Raw genomic sequence first — 27,474 nt, 5'->3', positions numbered from 1 at the left:
TGCATATGTAGAATGGAATGATTTCTAAATGTTGTGTTAGTTAATTTTTTTTAATTAATAAAAAAAAAAAAAGAAAGTAGAAAGACAGCCTACACAATGGGAGATAATATTTGGAAATGACATATCAGATAAAGGTCTAGTATCCAGAATTTATAAAGAGATTGTTCAACTCAACAACAAAAAGACAGCCAACCGAATTACAAAATGGGAAAAAGACTTGAACAGACACCTACCAGAAGAGGAAATACGGATGGCCAAGAGGCACATGAAGAGATGATCAATGTCCCTGGCCATTAGAGAAATGCGAATCAAAACCACAATGAGATATCATCTCACACCCACCAGAATGGCCATTATCAACAAAACAGAAAATGACAAGTGCTGGAGAGGATGCGGAGAAAGAGGCACACTTATCCACTGTTGGTGGGAATGTCAAAGGGTGCAACCACTGTGGAAGGCAGTTTGGCGGTTCCTCAAAAAGCTGAATATAGAATTGCCATACGACCCAGCAATACCATTGCTAGGTATCTACTCAAAGGACTTAAGGGCAAAGACACAAACGGACATTTGCACACCAATGTTTATAGCAGCATTATTTACAATTGCAAAGAGATGGAAACAGCCAAAATCTCCATCAACAGAAGAGTGGCTAAACAAACTGTGGTATATACATACGATGGAATATTATGCAGCTTTAAGACAAGATAAACTTATGAAGCATGTAATAACATGGATGGACCTAGAGAATATTTTGCTGAGTAAATCCAGCCAAAAACTAAAGGACAAATACTGTATGGTCCCACTGATGTGAACGGACATTCGAGAATAAACTTGAAATATGTCATTGGTAACAGAGTTCAGCAGGAGTTAGAAACAGGGTAAGACAATGGGTAATTGAAGCTGAAGGGATACAGACTGTGCAACAGGACTAGATACAAAAACTTAAAAATGGACAGCACAATAATACCTAATTGAAAAGTAATCATGTTAAAACACTGAATGAAGCTGCATCTGAGCTATAGGTTTTTGTTTTGTTTTGTTTTGTTTTGTTTTGATTTTACTATTATTACTTTTATTTTTTTCTCTATATTAACATTCTATATCTTTTTCGGTTATGTTGCTAGTTCTTCTAAACCAATGCAAATGTACTAAGAAATGATGATCATGCATCTATGTGATGATGTTAAGAATTAATGAGTGCATGTGTAGAATGGTATGATCTCTAAATGTTGGGTTAATTTCTTTTTTTCCGTTAATTAAAAAAAAAAAAAAAAAAGAAGGGATAATTAGAGATGAAGGGATACAGACTGTACAACGGGACTGGATATAAAAACTGAGAAATGGACAGCACAATACTACCCAATTGTAATGCAATTATGTTAAAACACTGAATGAAGCTGCATGTGAGGTATAGGTTTTTTGTTTTTGTTTTTTTTGTTTTTTTTTCTTTCTATTATTGTTTTAATTCTTATTCTGTTGTCTTTTTATTTCTTTTTCTAAATCGATGTAAATGTACTAAGAAATGATGAATATGCAACTATGTGATGTATTAAGAATTACTGATTGTACATGTAGACTGGAATGATTTCTAATTGTTTTGTTAATTCTTTTTTTAATTAATAAAAAAAATAAAATAAAATAAAAAAAAAAAAAAAAGGACTTAAGGGCAAAGACACAAACGGACATTTGCACAGCAATGTTTATAGCAGCGTTATTTACAATTGCAAAGAGATGGAAACAGCCAAAATGTCCATCAACAGAAGAATGGCTAAACAAACTGTGGTATACACATACGATGGAATATTATGCAGCTTTAAGACAAGATAAACCTATGAAGCATGTAATAACATGGATGAACCTAGAGAACATTATACTGAGTGAGTCCAGCCAAAAACTAAAGGACAAATACTGTATGGTCCCACTGATGTGAACCGACATTCGAGAATAAACTTGGAATATGTCATTGGTAACAGAGTTCAGCAGGAGTTAGAATCAGGGTAAGATAATGGGTAATTGGAGCTGAAGTGATACAGACTGTGCAACAGGACTAGATACAAAAACTCAAAAATGGACAGCACAATAATACCTAATTGTAAAGTAATCATGTTAAAACACTGAATGAAGCTGCATCTGAGCTATAGGTTTTTTTTTTTTTTTTTACTATTATTATTACTTTTATTTCTTTTCTCTATATTAACATTCTATATCGTCTTCTGTTGTGTTGCTACTTCCTCTAAACCGATGATCATGCATCTATGTTATGAAATTAAGAATTACTGATTGCATATGTAGAATGGTATGATTTCTAAATGTTGGGTTAATTTCTTTTTTTTCCATTAATTAATAATAATAAATAAAAAAGATGTAATGGAGAAGCTTGAGGGAACTGCCTGAAAATGTAGAGCTGTGTTCCAGTAGCCATGTTTATTGAAGATGATTGTATAATGATTTAGCTTTCACAATGTGACTGTGTGATTGTGAAAACCTTGTGTCTGATGTTCCTTTTATCTGCCTTAACACACGAGTAAAACATATGACATAAAAATAAATAATAGGTGGAACAAATGTTAAAATAAACTTAGATTGAAATGCTAGTGATCAATGAAAGGGAGGGGTAAGGGGTATGGTATGTATGAATTGTTTTTTGTTGTCTTTTTATTTCTTTTTCTGAATTGATGCAAATGTTCTAAGAAATGATAATGATGATTAATATGCAACTATGTGGCAATATTGTGAATTACTGACTATATATGTAGAAGGGAATGATCATATGTTAACAATGTTTGTGTTTCTTTGTTTTCATATTTAAAAAAAATTTTTTTTTAATTAATTAAAAAAAAAGTGAGTTTTCCACTGCCCTCCCCCTCTCTACATAGAAATGACTCCCAGGGGTATAAACCTTCCTGGCAACATGGGACAGAAATCCTAGAATGAGCTGGGATTCAGCATCAAGGGATTGAGAAAACTTTCTCAACCAAAAGGGGGAAGAGAGAAATTAGAGAAAATAAAGTGTCAATGGCTGACATATTCCAAACAGAGTGGACAGGTTATCCTGGAGGTTATTCTTACATATTATATACATATATCACCTTTTTGGTTAAGGTATATTGGAGAGGCTGAAGGGAAGTGCCTGAAAATGTAGAGCTGTGTTCCAGTAGCCATGTTTCTTGAAGATGACTGGATAATGATATAGCTTTTGCAATGTGACGGTGATTGTGAAAATCTTGTGTCTGATGCTCCTTTTATTAGGGTATGGACAGAGGAGTAAAACATATGGATTAAAAATAAATAAAAAATAGGGGTAACTAATGTTAAAATAAATTTAGCAGATTGAGATACTAGTGATCAATGAAAGGGAGTGGTAAGGGGTATAAAAAAATAGGGGAAATAAAGGTTAAAATATATTGGGTAGATGGAAATATTAGGAGTCAATGAGAGAGAAGGGTAAGGGTTATGGTACGTATGAGTTTTTTTCTTTTTTCTTTTTATTTCTTTTTCTGAACTGATGCAAATGTTCTAAGAAATGATCATGGTGATGATATTGTGAGTTTTTGATTATATACCAGAATGGAATGATCATATGGTAAGAATGTTCGTGTTTGTATGTTGTTTATGTTTAAAGAAAAAAAAATTTTTTTAAGAAAAGTAAGTTTTTATACCTTATTGTCATAATTATTCATTTGTTTCTGACCAACCACAGATGAAGGTATATTGAGTCCTTCATTTGTGTATTTAGCTGCCCTTAGAGAGGACCAATCAGGTAAGCCTCATGCTTGACTAATCACAGATGAAGGTATGCTGAGTCCTTTATTTGTGTATTTAGCTGCCCTTAGAGAGGACAAATCAAGGAAGCCTCACAGCTGACTAATCATAGATGAAGGTATGCTGAGACCTTCATTATCATATGTTGTCTGGGGAGGGGTGGGGTATTGTGGGCCAGGTTAGAAGGTTGAGGCTTAAGTTACTTTACTTGAGTGGAAGGAATCCACCATCCCTTACGCTATCCTGAAGCCTACACAAGCTGAAAGATGCCAAGCAAGTATACTTTCTCCAAAATTAACCAAAGAATTTTCCCTGACTCTTCGAGTCCTACTTGGGAATCATCCATTCACCATGAATACATTGGTCTTAACTTTCAATATAGCAAGCTTCCATTCCAATTTAAATCAGTGAGAACCAAAAGAAAATTGCTCTTAAAAACAATTAATCTTTACTTAATAAAGACACGAAATTGGCAATTAATCTTTAATAACAACACGAAATTGGGAGGCCACCAGCCATTGAAGTCTTCCCTGGGACTAATATCTCAGAATGCTAAAGATTCCTTTTAAGGGCTGTGCAAATTTTAGATTTTAGTCTCCCAATGGTCACTTTGACTCAACTAAGAACAACTATTTTGGGGCAGAGCTCAGAGTATTCTTTGATCTCATTTGGCGTGTTAATGTAAGATAATTCTCAAGCGATCTGGTATTGTTAGCATCAACAATAGCCCTTTATTAAGTAACATTTTTTTTAGAACAGATGAAACAAGAATTTAAAAACTGTCCAAATAAAAATCACAGAAAAATGGATTCATGGTGACCAGATACTACAGAACATCTCTCCTTTATTACTATATTATTGGTTTCTTTTGTCACAGCTTATTTATTTTATTAGTCATTTACTTAAAAAGAAAATTTTCTTCTTTTGTATACCCTATTTTAATTAATGGTACTACCATTTACCTACACACTGCAGCCAAAAACCCAAGTTCATCCTGGACTGATCTTTTCCTCTCATCGTTTATATCCAATCAAGTATTGTAAACTTGAGCTCTTAAGCATTTCTGTCATCTGCTTCTTTCTCTTCCACTCAACTGCCCCAGCATTGTTTCAGGCCTTCATCATGCCTCACTTGGAGAACTATGAACATTTCCTAAATGATCTACCTAATTTCAGGCTTGCCCCAACCAATCCATCCTTTATACTGCTGCCAGGACAATCTTTCTAAAACGTACATCTCTTTCTGTCACTTCCATGGTTGCCTTCAGAATACAATTTAAATCCTCATACATGGCATTTAAGGCTTTTCACACACCTACCATGTCTATCTCTAAATTTACTGTCACAACTATCTATTGGGCAACTACTATGTGCCAGGCTGTATGCCAGGATGATGGAGAGATAAAGATGATTAAGACATAGATGGTGAACTAAAGGAACTACATGTGAATGTATAATTACCAGGGAAAAAATGAAAACTGCAATAAATAATTTTAAACTATGAATACAGTAGCCCAGAGAAGGAAGTGATTAATTCTGTCTTGGAGAAAATGGACTGGGGTCAAGGAAGACTTTTACAAAGAAAGTAATATCTGAATTGTTTTAAAGGATGAATTGGAGCTTTCCTTGTGGACAAGGGCATGGAGACATGATATAGAATGGCATATTGAGGAAGGTATCAGTAGTTGAGTTCTTTTTTCTTCTGGACTTACTATTTTTAAAAAAGCTTCCCCAAGGGTGCATGGGTAGTTCAGTGGCAGAATGCTTGTCTTTCATGCAGGAGACAGAGGTTTGACTCCTGGACCGTGTACCCGACCCCTCACCCCCCCCAAAAAATAAAAGCTTCCCAACCCTTCCCACCCCAACTCCAGCCAAGCTGAGTTAGGTTCCTTTCATTGTGTATTCCTTTATTCATGATAATTATTACTATTGGATTTTTTTATCTTGTCTCTTCTAATAGATGTAAAGATGTAGAGATCATGGACTGACTGTCTCGTTAAAACTCTGGGTCTTTGCTGTTGCTCAGTATATACCTGAGGAACTGTGGGGACACAAATGGATATTTGCACCCTGGTGTTTCTGGCAGCAGTGTTTCTGATCCACAAAGAATGGAGGTGAGCTAAGGGTATGATTGAGGATGTAAGAGGGATATATGGTGTATTCGTACAATGGATTACTGAGCAGCTGCAAGAAGGAATGAAGTTGTGAGGCATGCAACTAGATGAATGAACCTTAAGAGCTGTATGCTGAATGAAATGTCAGGAACAAAAGACAATTATGCCTTTATCATATGGACTAATTATAATATAAAAATTTGTGAACTCAAGTCAAGAGCATGGGTCATCAGATTGGGGCTTATTGTAAAGGGTCCTACACTGTAAGTTCTTATATCAGCCATATATATTCAGAAAGTGTAACTGTTAATTCTAAATTCTGAGATACTAAGCTGTTTGTACATAACATGGTCTTTCCCAGAAATTTAGAGCATTTATGCGAGACCTAAGACTCAGGGTTGGAACTTTGAAGCTGTGAAAGTCAGCAGTACCCTATACAGGAAATGTTGAAAAAGCTGAAAAAGTGATCAGACAGCGAGTAGAGATATGAATGAAGCTGATCTGGATAGGACTAAGGTATATCAGAAGACTAAGTAAAGGATGGTATCGTCCATATTTTAAAACTTCAACTTCTGTTTAAGATTAAAGGGAGAGATGTTTATTTGGTACAAAATTTAAATTTGGGTAGTGCATTTCCTATGAATTAGGACTTGTATGGTAAGTTTAGTTGAACACCGTAAGTACATGGAATCTTGAGGAGGGTGGGAAATTTTGCGGGCTTGTCCAGGTTGGTTAGATAAATCCCAGAGTAATCTGGGCAGTGAATAAGGACATATTTGCAAAGTCCTCTTGGGTGAAAGGAAAGAAAGGAGGAAATATTCAACTTCTCCATTTGGAGAATTTCTGACATTCTCGCAAGCAGTGGGGACAAGCAATTCAATAGGCCGAGCCCTAGGTCTTGGGGTTTGCTTCTATGAAACTTATCCCAGCAAAGGATAGGCTAAGCCTACTTAAAATTAGGTCTAAGAGTCACCTCCAGAGAACTTTTGTTGCTCAGATATGGCCTCTCTCTTTCTAAGCCAACTTGGCAGGTGAACTCACTGCCCTCCCTCCTACTTGGGACATGACTCCTGTGGGTGTAAATCTCCCTGGCAACGTGAGACAGAAAACCCAGGATAACCTGGCATCAAGAGATTGAGAAAGACTTCTTGACCAAAAGGGGGAACAGAGAAATTAGACAAAATAAAGTTTCAGTGGCTGAGAGATTCAAACAGAGTCAAGAGGTTATTCTGGAGGTTAATTCTTATGCATTATATAGATTTCTCTTTTTAATTTATGGTTTTTGGAGTGGCTAGAGGGAATTACCTCAAACTGTTGTGTTCAAGTAGCCTTGATTCTTGCACACAATCATATAAAGATATAACATTTACAATGTGACTGTATGATTGTGAAAACCTTGTGTCTGATCCTCCTTATATCCAGAATATGGACAGATGAGTAAAAAATATGGATAAAAATAAATAAATAAATAATAGGGGAACAAAGGGTAAAATAAATTGGGTAGATAGAAACACTAGTGGTCAATGAGAGGGAAGAGTAAGGTATATGGTAAGCGTGAGTTTTTTCTTTTTATTTCTTTTTCTGGAGTAATGCAAATATTCTAAAAAATTATCATGGTGCTGAATATACAACTATATAATGATATTGTGAGCCCTTGATTGAAATGTGTGTAAAGATTTCTCAATTAAAACAATAATAATAATAAAAAAAACTCTGGGTCCTTGGTCTTGTACCAGCACAGTGCCTGGTACATGACAGAAAGTCAAGAAATACTTTTTGAAGGTATGGTTATATAACATTCTGAGCAATAAAATCTTAAATTAGGAGATAATTTGCCATCTGGTTCACACAGTAAATTAGATGACAAACTAATGAACAGATTGTAAGAAGAAAGTAAGGCTACAGCAGATTCCTTCTACCACAGGCAGACCACTTTCTCTAAGCCTTTGGTTTACTGAGAGATAAAATTAAGATATCAAGTGACTGATTCAGCATATATAAAACCAGTCGCATCTATCCCTCTTCCTTTCCAGTTCAAATGACATTATCCTAGAACAGGATTTTATTATATCTCTTCCCTTGACTACAACTGCCTTCTCATTAGTCCTCTCCACTTCAATCTCTCTCCTCTTCCATCTGTCTTCCACATTGCAGCCAGAAAAGCTTTCCTCAGGCAAGGCACTCATCATGTTATTCCCTACAAAAAAACCCTCAGTGCACCCCTCCTCTTATTTATGACTTACTCTAGAAAAAGGTCCTACATCTGTAGCCTATCATTCAAAGCAATCCACCATCTGACTACAACCTGCCTTTTCATCCTTGTTTGCCACTTGTTCCTCTTTACCTACATTCTTCTTTGAATAAAGTACTTTGCCATATTCTTTGTACAAGCCCATAACTTCCCACCTCTTTGCTTTTGCTCACATTGCTCCCTCTCCTTAGAATATGCTTTTCTCCCTCTAAGCAGGAGGTTCTGAACAATAATTCCAACTCTACCATTTACTGACTGACATTAAGCAACTTATTTTAACTCTCTGAACCTTAAATTCCCTCATCTCCAAAAGAGAGGTAATGATACCTTGCTTGGAATTATCATAAGGATTAGAAACATATGCATACTGAACTTAGCACATAATAACCGATCAAAAAGTGATAGTTTTTATTATTACTATATTTCAAGGCTAAAAAGTTATCTTAATTAAGTCTTTGTGATCCCTCCCAGCAGGAAGCATCGCTTCCTCTCCCTTAAATTTCTCAGACAGTCTTTACTTGTTAGGTTATCTTCACTTTTTATTTAGTATTTTATTGTTTACATATATAGCTTAAATCCCTGGTGGTCTTTTAAATATTGTGAAGACAGAAATCATAGCTAATTCACTTTTTTGTTTCCCTTAGTGTCTAGAATAGCGTCTGATTTACGCCAGGCACTCAAATATTTATTGAATAAATATGTAAGAAAATTTTAAGAATAATATGTTCATTTTCAGATGAGAAACTAAATATCAAAGAATTTAGGTAAACCTATGGAAAAGTGGTAGTATTCCCACCCTATCCCCTCTTTAGGATAGGGTCAAAGAAAGGTCAGTGTTCTCTGGGTTTAAAAAAATAGTACATGGTTGTTCCTTAAATCACTTTCAAGTGGGTACTTGATACCCAGGTTGCAAACAATTCTAATGACATTCTGTTCTGACTTAGAAAATATGAAAATGTTCTAGTCTTCAGGTGAACTCTGAAGAGTCTCACTCAAGTGAGCTGTGACTTGTTAAAGAATTCCGTGGGGTTAGGCTAATTTTTGCTGACGTACAGTTTTCCTCTTTGTTGGGTCTCAGAGTCTCCGCAATCCCTTAAGAACATACATTTTTGTTTGTTTGTTTGTTTTGGAGGGTGCATGGTCCAGGAATTAAACCCGGGTCTCCTGCATGGAAGGCAAGCATTCTACCACCGAACCACCCGTGTACCCTGGGAACATACATTTTGAGGTCTGTGGATTGGCAAATTTTCTCAGCACAATAAAAGGGACATTTTCACATATTTAAGAAAGAGAATTTGGGGTCTCTGTATCTTCCAGGTCAATATCTGTTTTAAATATTTTGAATATTGCTTCCTTTATTCTCTAATTTCTCACTTCTCAAACTCACAGACAATCTACCGATGATAGAAGCAAATGACTTCTACATATGAAGAGATACCTGCAATCTTCCTAAATATCTGTGTTGCTTAGAATCTCTTCTAGAAGAAGGGACAAGCAATATTCTCTTACCAATTGGAAAACTGCAATTCTATTGCTCATATTAATTACTGGATATAGGCACCCAGCAGAATAGCCTGAGTACAAATCCTTGAAGACAGGTTCTTGGCTGTTATAAAAGCCGTAAGATCAAATAGACTAAAAGCTCAGTAAGTTGGCAGAAGAAGAACTGACTCAGTTCAGACGAAACAGAATGATCAATGACCTTGGAAATTTCAGATAAATCAAATTTGTTATTGAAGACCGGGTTATATAAATAGCAAGTACGAAAACAACACAGACACACGGAAACAAAGCCATTAGCTCAACCTTGTGTTTAAAAACTTTTTAGGTTATAAAGTTTTGAGAACTTTATAACCACAGCTGCTAATAGTTATGGATTTGGCAATCAAAATGTCTTTGTTTAAAAAAAAAGGTTTTAACTGCCTTACTTTTGAGGTCACAAACCACAGTCTTGATGCATTGTTGCAGTCAACATCTTCCCTGCTGCTTCTGAGAGTTTACATCTGCTGCTGGCAGATAAAATGTTGGCAAAGGGCATGGACTCTTTCCAGGGGAAATCAAAAGAAGCTTTAAATACATGGCTCTCATCTACCTTTCTTCCTGAGTTGGGCCCACAACATTTTCTGTATCACTCCTACCTCATTTAGGTTGATCCCTTCAGGAGGGTGGCTGAGGGTTCAATGAGATTTTTTTTACTGGTACAAATCATCCATGCTAGTTTCTTAGAAGATAAAAGGAAGATAGGTTCTTAGCGGAGGGGAGAGCATTTTAAACATGCATTTTTAAAGCCACTTACATAGTATAGTATACTTCTTAAAAAATTTTTATTATTAAAACCAATGAACATACAACACGAACATTCTTAACACAGGAACATTCCATACTTGGTGTACAATCAATGGCTCACAATATCATCACATAGTTGTATATTCACCACCATGATCATTTCTCAGAATATTTACATCACTCCAGAAAAAGAAATAAAAAGAAAAAACTCATACATACCATACCCCTTAACTCTCCCTCTCATTGACCACTAGTATTTCCCTCTGCCCAATTTATTTTAACATTTGTTCCCCCATTATTTATTTATTTTTAATCCATATTTTGTACTTATCTGTCCATATCGTAGATAAAAGGAGCATCAGACACAAGGTTTTTCACAATCACACAGTAACATTGTGAAAGCTGTATTATTATACCATCATCTTCAAGAAACTTGGCTACTGGAACACAGCTCTACAGTTTCAGGCACTTCCCTCTAGCCTCTCTAATACACCTCAAACTAAAAAGAGGTTATCTATATAATGTGATAATCTCTCGACTCTGTTTGAAATCTCTCAGCCACTGACACTTTATTTTGTCTCATTTCTCTCTTCCTCCTTTCAGTCGAGATTTTCTCAGTCCCTTGATGCTGAGTCCCAGCTCATTCTGTCCCACATTGCCAGGGAGGTTTACACCCCTGGGAGTCATGTTCCATGTAGAGAGAGGGGACAGTGAGTTTTCTTGCTGTGTTGGCTGAGAGAAAGGCCATATCTGAGCAACCAAAGAGGTTCTCTTGGAGGTGACTCTTAGGCCTAATTTTAAGTAGGCTTAGGGTATCCTTTGCAGGGCTATGCCTCATATGAACAAACCCCAAGATTGAGGGTTCGGCCTATTGATTTTGTCATCCTCACTGCTTGTGAGAATATCAGGCCTTCTCCAAAGGGAGAGTTGAATTTTCCCTCTTTCTCACCATTCCCCCAAGGGGACTTTGCAAATACTTTTTATTCACTGTTCAACTCACTCTGGGATTTATCAGGGCATCACTGCAGACAAACCTACAAAATCTCATACCCTACTCAAGGTTCCATGTACTTATGATGTTCAATTAGACTGTTCATATAAGTTATATTAGGAGATGCACTAGTCAAAATATAAATTTTAGTATACTTGTTTTTAAAACAACCACTAATGAAATATTTTCTGTCTTTTTTTCTTTTTGGCGGGAGGGGTTTAAGAGACCTAAGTGATCACATTATGCCAAAAAATGAGTGAATAATAATTTTAACCTATCAAAGATCAAGAAAGCAAGATCAGGAAGTAAATTACAGTATTTCTTAGAGAAGGGAAAAGGAAGAGGATGGAGGAGTAAAAATGGTTCAAGTCATTTAGGAGGTTATTTCAGTCTAAATAAAAATGATTAGATCCATTGGTTTTCAAAGAAAATGCACTTCGGCTGGGTGATGAGAAATAGGTATAGAGATAGAGAAAGAAAATACAGATTAGAAAACAGTTTCCTGGATGTTTTTTTCTCAGTGATCTGACTTATGAGGATAAAGGAAAACCAAACATATCTAGCCTATTACTTCCTAAACTGTATATACCACCAGATACCAGTTCTGTGATATGTAAATAGGTTGTAGTATGTAATGGTGGCTTCATGGTCAAAAAGTTTTGGGAACTTTTTGTTAATATATCCACCTCTCAGAGAGGTGCACATTAACATATTAAGAATTCTGAGAAGTCCTAAGTAAACAAACATGCTGAGCTTTGTTTACTCCAAACACATCTGCCAAATGCATTTGCCCAAAACCTTTTTTTTCAGAGAATTCTTATGACTTAAGACAGTTTCAGAAATTCTTGTCTAGAGCTATTATTTCTAAACCCTCAAGTCCCTTCTTCTGAAAGCCCAGGCAACCACATTTCTTATGTCACAGAATTCTAGCTCAAATAAAGACAGGTAGATTTTCAGAGTTGGTCTATATATTTTCCAAGAGGTAGATAAAATTTCAAATAAAATTTTCAATAAACTTTCTTATCACTTTTAAAAGTGATAAGATCCTTACCTAGTAAATAATTCCCAAATAGGGGTAATATCAATCCTGAATACATCCATCTGCTACCCTCAAACACAGAAAAGATGAAAATAGGGGAACTGCATACAGAGTTCCTACATTTGATGAAGGCAGGTGGCTTCTGGCATTTTGGTATGTTAAAATGTTATATATCAGGAAAGCTCATAAGGACAGTTGCTAGGATCTCTATTGGAAACATATGGGAAAATTACTACTCACACCAACCTCAGGAGAAAAGATGGAATATAAGCTCAAGAGGAGTATCATGCTGACCTGAAAGAGAGGTATCCTTGAGACACCAAAAAGGTTTTTAATTAATTTCTACTTCCTGTAACCCTCATAATACCTTATTGTCTATTGTTACAGTTTCCTACACTTCTGTATACACAAATGTGTAGGAGAAAGAAAATTGACTGTCTACAGACTGAAATCACTTAACCTTGTATCAGGTGGTGGTTTGCTTGACAGATAAATAAAAAAGTAAAATAAGGCCCTTTGCCAAAAACCACCACCCACTGCAAGATGTTCTGAGTTCTCTGTTAGGATGCAAATATCTCAGGAGGAAGACAAAATACATTAAGTTATACTAAGCTGATAATGACTGTGAGTCTCTAAAATTGTAAAGCCTATACTGATGTAACATATATTTATAATTATTACTTCTAGATCAAAAAAAAAAAAAAGAGAGAAGAAGAGGGGAAAAAAAAAAAAAAAAAAAATAAAAAAAAAAAAAAAGAAGAAAAAAAAAGACAACTAAAAAATTGAACAAAAAACACATAATGGAATACCAAACAGGCACAGAGGAGTAGGATATGGAATATCTCCAGGTGTTTTTGTTTTGCCTAGGTCGGGATCAAGTACTAAAGGCAGAACAAGTGGCAGGGAGTCATCATACCCAAATGCAGGTATTGTACTTATACACATAAAGTAATCAGAGGAAGACCGAGGAAGCAACCCACAAGAAACTGAAAGACAGAAATCTACTAAAATCTGTGAGGAAAAGACAGACGGGGTGAGATGGAGTAGAAGAATAAAAAGAATAGTAGGTAATAAGAATAACAAATAGCAAATAAGTCTGGAAAACAAATTTACTAAGAGAAATTAAGCTGAAACTTATTTCCTCCATAAGAACAGTGATAAAAGCCCCATTGCATAAATTATTTAAAGAATAGGAAAATCATACTGTTAGAAAATACTCCTCATGCTTCAAGGATGGACTTTCCCATTTTGGATTTCTGCTATTCTGAGCCTAAACAGGAAGGCACAGCATTTCAGGAGTTTTCCAATTAAGCTGAAGGCCTTTGGCTCCCTCTGCTGTTCAAAGATGTACTTTAGTTATATCAGTTCAATTTTTAGTGACCAAACCTGGCACAGTCCAAGAAATCAGAGTTTAAAACACTAACCCATCATAAGGTCTGCGGCCTGGACCAAATGCTGCAAAACAGTATCAGATCCTCCCATTCCCACTACTCAAGCAAAATGATTCAAGAAATGAACAAGCGCCTCTTCAACAAAAGAAACAAAGGTTTAATAAGGGATGAGGACCCTATATTTGTCAGTCAGATTTTGTCAATAGCTTTTTATACAAAAATGATATGCATTTCTTCGGGTGGTTCAGTGGTAGAATGCTCACCTTTCATGTGGAAGATCCAGGTTTGATTCCCAGACCATGTACCACCAACCCCCCAAAAAAGATATGCATTCGTTCCCTATATGACAGAAATCAAAGTATCACTAAGTTTTTTCTGTCTCTGCCTGGTCTTTTCTCTCCCTAATATTTCTTTATTTTAAAAACTCTCTCCATATATCTAAATACAGTTGGTATCACATTATTACTTCCAGGATATTTTGTGGAGAAGGATCTACAGGTCAGTTATGGTGGCACACTTTCATAGTGTCATATCAAGCATATGTCCAAGAGAAGCATTGTTTACTCACCTGTTCTTTAAATTGCTTCTGAGACAAGCAGTCAGTTAGGTCCACACAACCCAGAAGACAACCTGATGGATAGTCGCTGGGAAATTCTAAATCTGAATCAAGAATAATAAAAGGATTAATAATAATAAAAAAAAGAATAATAAAAGGAGTAGATAAATTTTCTTCTTACAAAGATGACCCTGGAATTCACAAGTCTGAATGTTGAGTATTAAGCATTATCTATTTTTAAAAATAAGCAAACAATGAGGTTTTCATTTGGCACAACTCTTTGCATTTTAGAGAAAAATCTCTTGACTGGCTGGCTTTGATCACTCTCTCATGCTAAGCTAAGAAAATTTACTTTAGAAACCTATTGCCTTTGCACCATCAAAGTTTAAGGATCCCATGACTTTATATCAAGAAAATCAATCCTACTCTGATGAATTAGATCACACTTGAGTTTGATGATGATGGATTTCAGAAATAAAGGTAGCTATAGGTATTAAGAGGAAAAAATTCTTCTCTGGTGGCAAAAACCATAAAAAATGTCAGGATATGAATTTGAAACAAACAAGTAATATCAGCCAAAACAGAAACACATTTTTCAGGACGCATGTACTTTTGATTCCTAAAGATTGCTGATGCTTGCTTTCTTAAAAAAAAACTTCAAAGGAGATTCTGTAATTATCTCATTCTACCTCCAAAACAACTGTATAAGGTGGATAAGAAGGAAAACAGGATACCGAAGGATCAGAAATGTTTTTTAGGAGTCATATTTCAGCATGTTTCACATGATTCTCAAAATGTATGGCTTAAGTCAATCAACTTTGATCTGTCCAAACTTGATAGATGTTGTCTATTTGGGTCACTCCAGATAAAAATTTCTTATTTGTGATTGTTCTTCCTAATGTGAAGATTGCAGGGTTTAGAAGTAGTCATTTCACCTTCATAGTAAAGATGGGAGAAAACTTTCTTGCATAAAATTAATTCTAGTTGGTTAACTTCTGGTGTGGAATATGATATTTTTATTTGTGCTATTTGATGAATTAGTACTCTGAAAATGTGCCTAAGAGCTGCCATAAATAAACAAATAAAAAGATTTAAAACTCCCTTCAAAGTAAGAAAAAGCCATAGGAACTAGGAAGTGAAAGAAAACGAAAAGCAATGGCATCTTCCTGTAATATTCAGGGTTCTCTATGGAGACACAGAACCAATAGGAGATATCTGTAAATATGAGATTTACAAAGGTGTTCCATGCAACTGTAGGAATGGAAGAGTCCAGAATCTGTAGGGCAGGCTGTGAAGCTGGCAGCTCCGATGAAGTGTCAGGACAAACTCCACAGCTGAGGCTCACTGCTGAAGAAGCAGTGAAAAGTCTTCCTTACATAAAATACTTCAACTGATTGGATTATCTTGTTGCTGGGAGGCAAGCCTTAGTTGATTGCAGATGTCATCAGCAACAGACACAATCAACTGACTGATGATTTAATACCAGTTTCTGGTTTATCAGCCATGAAATATCCCTGCAGCAACTGCCAGGCTAGTACTTGCCTGACCAGACAACTGGGCATCATCACCTGGCCAAGCTGATATCAGAACCTAACCATCACAGTTCACCCCTTGTCAATTTGGTAGCTATACACAGCACCTTGAAACATTCTTAATTTCCAAATAGAACACAATAACAGACATGTTTCAGCTAACAATACTCAACTGTCCTGTATAATATCAGAAATACACTACATCTTTCCAGAATAGGGTGCAAGTTCTTAGGTAATGTTCACTCTTAAACTTCATACTTTATAACATCAATGTTATAACGTGAGCAATACAACTTATATGATAAGAGGAAAACAAGGTATTTGCTTATGTACAAATGTAAACATACTCATAATAAAATGGAGGAGATATTCATACAGTCACAGTCCTTGCTTCTGTAACTTGTCATGCGGTCATAGTTTATATTTATCATTACCTTCTCTATTACCCATTCCATGTTCCCTTTATCCTCAGCAAGCACCTCGGCTGACCATGGTTCTTTGCTGGGTAGGGTGGCCCAAATCTTCATTCCTGATATTTCTGGGCCATTGGTAGTTCTGCCTGGATTGGGCTGTTGGAATTTTCCATTGACTTTAATCACAGGGCATGGTAGTACTAAAAGATGGCCAAGGGGATCTCCTGTATTCCAGGAAAACTCTTTACCTCTACTGTATATAGTTGCAATCCTATTTCCCCTTGATAGTTAGGTTCAATCACCCCAGCCAGAATAGTAATCCCCTTACATGCCTGTGAGTCAGTAGCATGAGAAGCCCAAAGTGGCCAGGTGGCAATCTTAACTTCCAGTTCAATGGAATCATTGTTGTGTTTCTTGGTAGGAGCACTCCTCGTTTTGGAACCACCCAGACCTACAGAACAGCAGAGCTCAAGGTTTCAGGGACAGGAAGCAAAAATTTTCCTAGTGGATTACTAGGGGTGATGGTGAGTGGGGCCACTCCCAGTTCCACCCCTTGATTCCTGGGTCTCTGAATCCTGATTATGGGAGAAACAGCACCAAATAGTATATGCTGATTCAGAGCATACACAGTCTCCTGGAGAAATTGCCCCAGTCCTGCAAGGTACTGCCACCTAGTTGGCACTGTAATTGGGTCTTCAAAAGGCCATTCCACCATTCTATTAACCCAGTTGCCTTTGGATATTGGGGAACATGGTAAGACCAGAGAATTCCATAAGCATGTGCCTTTTCCTGCACTTCATTTGCTGTGAAGTGAGTTCCTTGATCAGAAGCACTGTGTGGAATATCGTGATGGTGGATAAGGCATTCCATAAATCCACTGACGGTAGTTTTGAGGAAGGATTGTGTGCAGAGAAGGCAAATCCATATCTGGAGTATGTATCTATTCCAGTTAGAGCAAATTGCTGCTCCTTCCATGGAAGTGGTCCATGTTATTAACCTGCCACTAGGTAGCAGGTTGATCACTTCAGGGAATGGAGCCATATCAGGGACAGAGTATGGGTCTCTGCTGCTGGCAGAATGGGCAGCGGCTGTAGCCAGGTCAGCCTTGGTGAGTAGCAGTCCATGTTGCTAAGCCCATGCATAACTTTCATCCCTACCACCCTGTCCACTTTGTTCATGAGCCTTTTGGGCAATGGCAGGAATGGCTAAGGAAAGAGGATGACTTGTATCTAGAGGATGGGTCATCTTATCTGCTTGATTATTAAAACTTTCCTTTGCTGAAGTCACCCTCTGGTGTGCATTCACATGACACAAATATCGTCATGTTCTTTGCCCACTCAGAAAGGTCTATCCACATACCTCTTTTCAGACCTCTTTGTCACCAATTTTCCAATCATGCTCCTTCCAAGTCCCTGACCATCTAGCCAAACCATTAGCAATAGCCCATGAGTCAGTATACAAATGCACCTTTAGCCAGTTCTCCTTCCAAGCAAAATGAAGAACCTGGTGCACTACTTAAAGTTCTGCCCACTTGGAAGATTTCCTCTCACCACTGTCCTTTAAGGACATCTCAGAAAGGGGTTACCGTGCTGCAGCTGAACCCTTCCAGCTGATTCCTGCATATTGTGCAGAACCATATGTAAACCAGGCTCGAGTTTTTCCTTCCTGACTCAACTGACTGTAAGGAACTTCCCTAAGAGGCCACAGCTCTGGTCTGGGAAAAAGGGTAATTGTGGCAAGAGTGGGGGCCATGGGCATTTGGGTCACTTTCTCATGTAACTTCAGGATCTGTTCAAGCCTTATCTCTTATATACCATTTCCATTTTATGATGGATTGCTGCTGCGCATGCCTAACCTTATGACCTGGTAGGTCAGACAACACACAGTTCATGATAGGCAACTCAGATTTCATGGTAACTTGGTAGCCAATGGTTAAGTGTTCAGTCTCTACTAATGCTCAGGAGCAGGCTAAAAGCTGTTTCTCAAAAGGAGAGTAGTTATCTGCAGTGGATGGTAAGGTCAAAATCCTAAGGGTCTGCATTGTGATTCTCCTATAGGGGCCTGCCAAAGGCTCCAGACAGTGTCCCTATTTGCCACTGGATCTGCTAGATCATATGGCCCAAGTGGCAGAGCAACTTGCACAGCAGCCTGGACATACTGCAGAGCCGTCTCTTGTTCTGGTCCCCACTCAAAGCTAGCAACTTTTCTGGTCACTCAGTACACAGACCAGAGAGGCACACACAAATGAGGAATATGTTGTTTCCAAAATCCAAAGAGGCCAACTAGGCATTGTGCTTCTTTTTTGGTCACAGGAGGGGGCAGATGCAATAGCTTTTCCTTCACCTTAGAAGGGATATCTCGATATACCACCCACCAATGGACACCTAGAAATTTCACTGAGATGGAAAGCCCCTATATTTTTTGTTGGATTATCCCCCATTCCCTGACAGACAAATGCCTTACCAATAAGTCTAGGGTAGTTACTACTTCATGCTCACTAGGTCCAATCAACACACTATCATCAGTATAATGGACCAGTGTGTTCTCGTGTGCTAGCTGCCAGAATGCAATATACCAGAAACAGAATGGCTTTTAAAAAGGGGAATTTAGTAAGTTTCTACTTTACAGTTCTAAGGCAGAGAAAATGGCCCAATTAAAACAAGTCTATAGAAATGTCCAATCAAAAGCATCCATCCAGGGAAAGAGCTTGGTTCAAGAAGGCCTATGAAGTTCAGGGTTTCTCTCTTGGCAGGAAGGACACATGGTGAACATGGGGTCACCCGCTAGCTTTCTCTCCTGCCTTCTTGTTTCATGAAGCTTCCCGGGAGGTGTTTTCCTTCTTCATTTCCAAAGGTCACTGGCTCATGGACACTCTGTTTTGTGGTGCTGCAGTACTATCTGCTCTCTCCGCATCTCCTATTTTCCAAAAGTTTCCTCTTTTATAGGACTTCAGAAACTAATCAAGACCCACCTGAATGGGTGGAGACATGTCGTCACCTAAACCAGTTTAACAACCACTCTTAATTACATCACATCTCCAGGGAGATGATCTAATTACAGCTTCAAACATACAATGCTGAATAGGGATTAAAAGAAATGGCTGCCTTTACAAAATAGGATTAGGATTAAAACATGGCTTTGCTAGGGGACACACATCCTTTCAAACCAGCACAGTGTGATGTCTTGTGGGAAGGAGAAATGATCAAGATCCCTGAGGATGAGATTGTGACATAGAACTGGAAAGTTGATATACCCATGAGGCAGGACAGTGAAGGTATACTGCTGGCCTTGCCAGCTGAATGCAAACTGTTGATGGTGGTTCTTACTGACAGCTATTGAGAAAAAAACATTTACCAGATTGACAGCTGTATATACCAGGTACCAGGCGATGTGTTGATTTACTCGAGCAATGATACCACATTTGGAACGGCCACTGCAATTGGAGTCACTACCTGGTTAAGTTTATGATAAGCCACTGTCATCCTCCAAGACCCATCTATTTTCTGCACAGGACAAACAGGAGAGGGGATGTTGCAGGAACCACCACCCCTGCATCCTTCAAGTCCTTAAGAGTGGCCCTAATCTCTACAATACCTCCAGGAATATGGTACTGTTTCTGATTCACTATTCTGCTAGGTAGGGGTAGTTCTAGTGGCTTCCACTTAGCCTTTCCTACTATAATAACCTTTACTCCATGAATCAGAGAACCAATGTGGGGATTCTGCCAGTTGCTGAGTATGCCAATTCCAATTATGCATTCTGGAACCAGAAAATGACCACAGAACTGAGCTACACCTCCATCGATCACCTGACCTCCATAAGCTCCTATTCTGACTGGTGGACCAGAGTGATGTTTTGGTCTCCTGAAATTAGTGTCACTTCTAAGCCAGTGTCTCTAATGATCCCCAAAATATATGACCATTTCCTTTTCCTCAATGCACAGTCACCTTGGTAAAAGGCCGTAGGTCTCCTTGGGGAAGACTGGGAGGAAGGTTAACAGTATATATTTGGGGCAATGTAAAAGGGTCCTTCTGCAAGGGTACCTAGCCCTTCCCTCATTCAAGGGGTCTGTAAACTGTCTCAAGTCTGGGAACTGATTAAGTGATTGTGATTCTTTGTTTTTGTAATTCAAGTTAAGACTTCTGTTTACTTGACCCAGAATTCTTCTGCTTATACAGCTCAAACAAGAATTTAATAGACTGTCCATCAATTTTACTTCTAGGAACCCCATGATCTAATAGCCAATGCCACGAGTCTCTGTGAGCCAGATTATTTTGACTAGTGCTTTGAGTCTGCTGTCCATTAGGGTGGCCACATCTACCTTGTCAATGGTGACTGTCAGCACGTGACTTCTGTCAACTTAGGATCCAATCATCCCCATTCTGTTTAAGGATTCCAGCTCAGTGACAGCAGTGCTCACAGTAATATCTGACCTACAGAGAAGGGCGACTACAGAGCTCTTCAGGGATGAAGGAGTTAATCTCACAAATTTAATTCTCAAGGTTCTGGTGAAAGATGTACCCTCTAGACATTCCTGGGTTGCATGAGCAGGCCTTCCATGATAAATCCATTCTAACACTCCAGTCTCTACAAGCTTCTAGATCCCCTCATCTACATTATACCAAGGCAGTTTGGGCATTTCAACCTCAGGTAATACTGGCCATCTTTTGATCCATGTTTCAGCCAACCGTCCAAACAGTTAATGCCCTTTCTAACCCCTCGAGCTACAACACTGAATGCAGAATCTCTGTTTAGTGGGCCCATATCAATAAATTCAGCTTGATCCAACTTTATGTTCTTCCACCATTATCCCACACCCTTAATATCCATTCCCACACATATTCCCTGATTTCTGTCTTTATAGACTGGAAAACTCATGCAGTTCTTTTGGAGTATAGCATACCTCCTCACCTTTTGGGGCCTGTTGGGACTTTATTCAAGTCATAGATCTTGAAAAAAAGAGGGATGGTGGGGTGGGTCATGAAAAGAAATAGAAGTGTCTTTCAAGCCAACTACCTTAGGGCATTCTGTTGCAATTTCATCTGGTGAAACAGGATTCATCACTCCAGACAGAGGAGTGAGGGATGCTTCACCAGGTGAGGTGGTTACAGTGTTAGCAGGCATTGAAGGGCTAATTTTGTTAGGTGGAGGTTGGATGGCAGACTCCACTGGGCAGACTGGAGGCTAGAAAGCTATTTTCTCCAGGCAGGCTGGAGGTTGGGAATCTCTTTCTTCAGGGCAGTTCACTACAGGTCTATCTAGCAAAGGCTCAGCAGATTCCAGGGATTCCATCTCCCCATGCTATCATTATCAAACCATATATCCCATACCACTTTTCAGGATCCCATTCTTTTCCAATCATAGCTCTTACTTTAACAGCAAACACACTACGAGGCTGAGATTTTAGTTTACCTTGTAAATCTACTACTCGCACAATAAGGCTCTGTGTCTAGTTTTCAGAGATCTCAAATCTGCAACTACCGGAAATAAGATTTTCTTTCAGGGTAAACATGGAAACATTTACATCATTCATATAACATTTAAGTTGCAAATTTGAAGCCTTCAGCTCATCCCTTTCCCTCATCACTGTATCTAGTATATCTAACAACAACCAGCCAACATCATTATACCTCTCAATTCCACAAATCCCCGTAAAGGTGTCAAAAACATTCTCACCCAGAGCGTTGCCTCATATAAGTGTACAATTAGCAGAATCTAATAGTGATATTTTGAGTTATCTCTCTTACCAACTCACCCCATGGACTGTGACATTTTGACTATTGGAAACACAGTCATTAGTACCTCTGAGTCTAATCAGAGCAGAAAAGCAATTGTAAAGACCCGTTTTTAAGATTCTGTTTCTCAAGAACCACTCCCAGTACTAAGTTGTACTGGTCAGTGTTCTCTAGAGAGACAGAACCAACAGGCAATATTTGTAAATATGAGATTTATAAAGGTGTCTCACGCAACCATGCGAGTGGAAGAGTTCAAAATCTGCAGAACAGTCTGCGAAGCTAGCAATTCCGATGAAGGCTCTGTATGAACTCCACATTAGAGGTTCGCTGGCTAAAGAAGCAGTGAAAAAAGTTTCTTTTCTTACCTAAAAAACTTTAACTGATTGGATTATCTCATTGGTGGGAGGTGCCATAGTTGATTGCAGATGTGATTGGCCACAGATGCAATCAACTGACTGATGATTTGATACACCAGCCTTCTGGTTTATTAACCAGCCAAGAAATATACTTGCAGCAATGGTCAAGCCAGTGCTTGCCTGACCAGACAACAGGTCATCATCAGTTGGCCAAGTTGTCCCAGAACTTAACCATCATACTACCCATAAAATAAGATTGAAAGAAGATATATGGCTGTTACCTTTCCCACGAAGAAGACGATACGTAGCCTGGAGTTCTGACACTTCTTGAGTAGAGGGTGTTTTGGCTGTGGCTGCTATCCAAAGCCGTCCTCTGTGAGGGGTGTACCAAGTTCTGCCCTCCACCCTTAAACAAACACAAATTTAGTAGGAAGGGTCTAAATTCTAATTTCTAGAGAATCCCATAAACTACAACAGGCCCTACAGCAAATACCCAACTGGACCAAGAGATCTATAGATGACATCCAACCAAAAGGGATATCTTTTGTGAAAAACACTTTCTCTCACAATAACTTTGACTTAAGAATAAATTTTGTTCTAATTTCTTTTCTCATCAGAAAAAAGAAAATCATACAACTCATCTCTTTCCTGATCACTTTCTACCTGATCCCTCTACTTAGAACGGGAGCCGTTACTAGATTTGGGACTTCTATAATACAGATCCTACTTTCAAGGTATCCAACCTGTCCCACAGAAATGAAAATCCTTGCCCTTCTGTGAATCAAAGACTAACTTTTTCCTGGAAGACTGCTGATTATTTGTTCTCCAGTCTAAAAGAAAAATTCTCACCCACACATGACTCCTCAGGAATGGTACTTTGATTTAATAGAATTTAAGTTTAAAAAAAAATGCCTACCATCTTTACTCTTTAAATTGCAAATACACCTGTTTATATTTTCTAAGTAAGAACAGTTGTGTTTCTAAATAAGAACAATTATGTTCTTTATGGATAATTAAACAACTTGCTGACTAATTTAAAATAATTGTTAAGTAGAAAAACAAACGCCCTCTAGAGAATTTAATTACTTTTTTATTCTCCAACGGTTACAAAAAGATGTTTTTCTTTTACCTCACACAAAATGAGGTACTTTGATAATATACCCGTTATAAAATTTTTCATATCCTTGGTTTTACAATATAGATGAATTAGAAGACTGCTGGGTATACAGAAAGTACTCAATAAATGGGAAATGAATCAATATATTTCTACCCTTTATATCAAATAACCTGAAGGGCTGGTTACTGGGAAAATAAGCCTACAAATTTATTATTTATTAATAAACCACCTAATTTATTGTTGTGGGATTTCTGTTTACGTGCTGGATGCTGCTCATCCTGCTCTTTCCAATGAGACCCAAAATAGGATGAAAGAAATGGAAATACTGATTCCCTCAGCAGAAGGCAAGCTGTTTAGTTTTCTACTTTTGAAAAGGAAGACACTTATGCGTTGGAGTGTACTCCGAAAATGATTATTCTTTTTTTTTTGTATATATGCATATTTCACAATAAAAACATGCTAAGAAAATCAATTGAGTAGGGTGGGCTGCGGTGTTTCAGCAGGTACAGTTCTCGCCTGCCATGCTGGAGACCCAGGTTCGATTCCTGGTGCCTGCCCATGAAAAATAAATTAAAAAACAAAAACAACAACAACAACAAAAAACATTTAGCTATAAATGTGTGGGCCTATTTCTAGATTTTCAATTCTGTTCCACTTATCTACTTCTATTTTTGTGCCAGTACCACAATGTTTTGATTACCATCGCTTTGTGATACAATTTGATAATCAGGATATGTGAGGTCTCCAAATCTGTTCTTTTTTCAAGATTTTTTAGGGTTTTCAGGGTCCCTTATAGTTTCACATAAATTTGGGTAGCAGTTTCTCCATTTTGGCAAAAAAAAAAAATGCTATAGGAATTTAAATAGGGATGTCATTGAATGTGTAAATCATTTAGGGTAATACTGATATATTAACAATGTTAACTCTCTCGATCCATGAATGGGGGATGACTTGCCATTTTTTAGGTCTTCTTTGATTTCTTTCAGCAATGCTTCGTAGTTTTCAGTATACAAGTCTTTTAAATCCTGAGTTAAATTTATTCCTAGGTATTTTATTCTTTTAGATGCTATTGTAAATGGAATTTTTTCCTAAATATCCTGTTCAGATTGCTTACTGCTAGTATATAGGAACACAACTCTTTTTGCATGTTTTGTAGAATTCATTTATTAGTATTAATAGTTTTCTTGTGAATATCTTCGTGTTTTCTAAATGTAACATCAAGTCATCTGCAAATAGAGATATTTTACTTCTTCCTTTCCAATTTGGGTGCTTTTTCTTGCCTAACTGCTTTAGTAAAAATTCCTAGTACAATGTTTAACAGCAGTGGTGAGAGTGGGCATCACTGTTTCATTTCTGATGTTAACAGGAAAGTTTTAAGCTTGACATGACATTAGTTGGCTGTGGGTCCTTCATAAACAGCATTTATCATGTCGAGAAAGTTCCCTGCTATTCTTATTTCTGTGTTTCCTTTTTTATCAAGAAAGAGTGCTCAATTTTGTCTAATGCCTTTTCTGTATCTATTCAGATAATCACGTGCTTTTTTTCCTTTATTCTATTTATGTAGTGTGTTATACTGATTGATTTTTGTATGTTGAACCACCATTGTATTCTTGGGATAAATCCTACTTGGTCACAGTGTTATAATATATTTAATATGCTGTTAGATTCAGTTTGCTAGTATTTTTTTTTAAGAACTTTGAATTATATTCATAAGGGAAATTGTTTTGTAATTTTCTTTTTTCACGATGTATTACCAGGCTTTGGAATCGGAGTAATGCTTGCTCTGTAGACTGAATTAGGAAGTGTTACTTCATCTTCCATTCTTTGGAAGAGTTTAAGAAGGACTAGTATTAATTCTTCTTTAAATGTTTGACAGAATTCACGAGCGAAACCATCTGGCCTTGGACTTTTCTTTGGCAGAAAGCTTTTGAATTATTGATTTAATTTCTCTACTTACAGGTTTGCTGATGTTTTCTATTTCTTCCTGAGTCATTCTGAGAAATTGATATATTTCTAGAAAGTTTTCCATTTCTTCTGGATTATCTAGTTCGTTGGCATACAATTCTTAATGTTTGCTTTTAATATTTATTGCTGTGATTTAAGTGCACCTATGTCTATAATTGTTAAATCTTTTTGAATTGACCCTTTTATTGATATATATTGTTCTTCTTTGTCTTTTGTAACAGTTTTTTACTCTAAGTCTATTGTGTCTGATATTAACATAGCCAACCCTATTCTCTTTTGATGAGTTATTTGCATGAAAAATTCTTTTCCATCCTTTCACTTTCAACCTATTTGTATCTGTGGATCTAAAATGGGTCTCTTGTAAAAAGCATACAGTTGGGCCATGCTTCTTTATCCATTTTGACAATATATATCTTTTGATCAGAAGATTTAAGACATTTACATTTAAGCAAATCATTTCTGTCATTTTGTTAATTGTTTTTTGTACATCTTATACCTTTTGTCTCTTTCGTTCTCTATTACTGCTACCCTTTTTGTTTAGATGACCTTTTTTTTTTGTATGCTGTATGGTGGGGGTCACATTTCATTCTTTTTCCACGTGACTATCCTGTTATTATAGCACTATTTGCTGAATTTTTTTTTTTTGGTAAATGCATGTGCTGGAAATCAAATCCAAAGCTTCCACATGACAGGCGAGAATTCTACCAATGAACTACCCATGCATCCCCTAGATGATCTTTCTTTTTTTTTTTTGCAGGGGCAGGCACTGGGATGTGAACCCAGTCTCGAGCATGGCAGGTAAGAACTCTGTCTGCTGAGCCAGCGTGGCCCCCCCAGATGATCTTTTATAATGAGCAATTCTGAATCACTTATCCTATCCTTTTGTGTCAATTTTTTAAAGATATTTCATTTATGGTTACCATGAGGATTACATTTAGCATACTGATCCTATTACAATTTAATTTGCATGCATTCCAACTTGATATCAATAGTCTATACACACACACTACCGATATCCCTACATCCCTCTCTTTTATGTTGTTCTTGTCACAGATTATATCTTTATGCATTGTGTGCCCAGTAACAAATATTTGTACTTGTTCATATGCATTTGAATTTTAATGCCTTATAAGAAGTAAAAGATAGTATTACAAATGAAATAATATTAGTTTTTATATTTACGCATTTGTTACTCACACTGGTGATCTTTAATTCCCCATCAATCATCAAGATACTGCCTAGTGAATGCTTAGAGTATATAATAGTGAAATGTACAATGTAAAAATTTTAAAAATGTTTTTGCATGAGGAAGAAAAAAGGAATGTTATTCTTGCAGGGTGCTGAAAATAGATGATAATTAATACTTTAAAATGTCACCTTATGTGTGAGACTAAAGCAAAAAATGTTTGCTATAAAATTTAGATTTTGACTAGAGCATTTCCTAATATAACTCATGTAGATAGTTTGATTGAATGTCATAAGTACTTGGAATCTCAGGTAGGACATGAGATTTTGTTGGTTTGTCCAGAGTGATGCCCCGACGAATCCCAGAGTGATTTGATCAGTGACTGGAAAAGTATTTGCAAGCCCCCTTCAGGGAATGGTGAGAGCGGGGAGAAATTCAACTTCCCCAAGTTGAATTCTTGATATTCTCACAAGCAGTGTGGACAACCAAAGCTATAGGCTGAGCCCCAAGTCTTGGGGGTTGTTCATATGAAACTTAATCCCACAAAGGATAGGTCAAGTCTACTTAAAATTTAGGCCTAAGAGTCACCCCCAAGAGAGCCTCTTTTGTTGCTCAGATGTGGCCTCTCTCTTCAGCCAACATGACGAGCAGTCTCACCACCCTCTCCCTCTCTGCGTGGGACATGACTCCCAGGGGTGTGGATCTTCCTGGCAACGTGGGACAGAAATCCTGGAATCAGCTGAGACTCAGCATCAAGGGACTGAGAAAAACCCTAGAATGA

At 37.4% G+C, this 27,474-nt stretch overlaps 1 protein-coding gene across 6 annotated transcripts in view; it reads right to left on the bottom strand.

Moving 5' to 3' along the window:
• TRIP4 (thyroid hormone receptor interactor 4) overlaps nucleotides 1-27,474 on the bottom strand; it is a 105,522-nt gene that overhangs the window by 21,542 nt on the left and 56,506 nt on the right. For all 6 annotated transcript variants that reach the window (XM_077128186.1, XM_077128185.1, XM_077128184.1 and 3 more), the window contains 2 exons: nucleotides 22,707-22,831; nucleotides 14,402-14,493 (listed from right to left, as the gene is read on the bottom strand). In XM_077128186.1, the coding sequence (XP_076984301.1) occupies nucleotides 14,402-14,493; nucleotides 22,707-22,831 (217 nt within the window). The remainder of the gene's footprint in view (nucleotides 1-14,401; nucleotides 14,494-22,706; nucleotides 22,832-27,474) is intronic.

The sequence above is a fragment of the Tamandua tetradactyla genome, chromosome 14, assembly GCF_023851605.1.
Source record: "Tamandua tetradactyla isolate mTamTet1 chromosome 14, mTamTet1.pri, whole genome shotgun sequence".
NCBI classification, from domain to species: Eukaryota; Metazoa; Chordata; class Mammalia; order Pilosa; family Myrmecophagidae; genus Tamandua; species Tamandua tetradactyla.
This window is presented reverse-complemented; position numbering and strand designations above follow the sequence as displayed.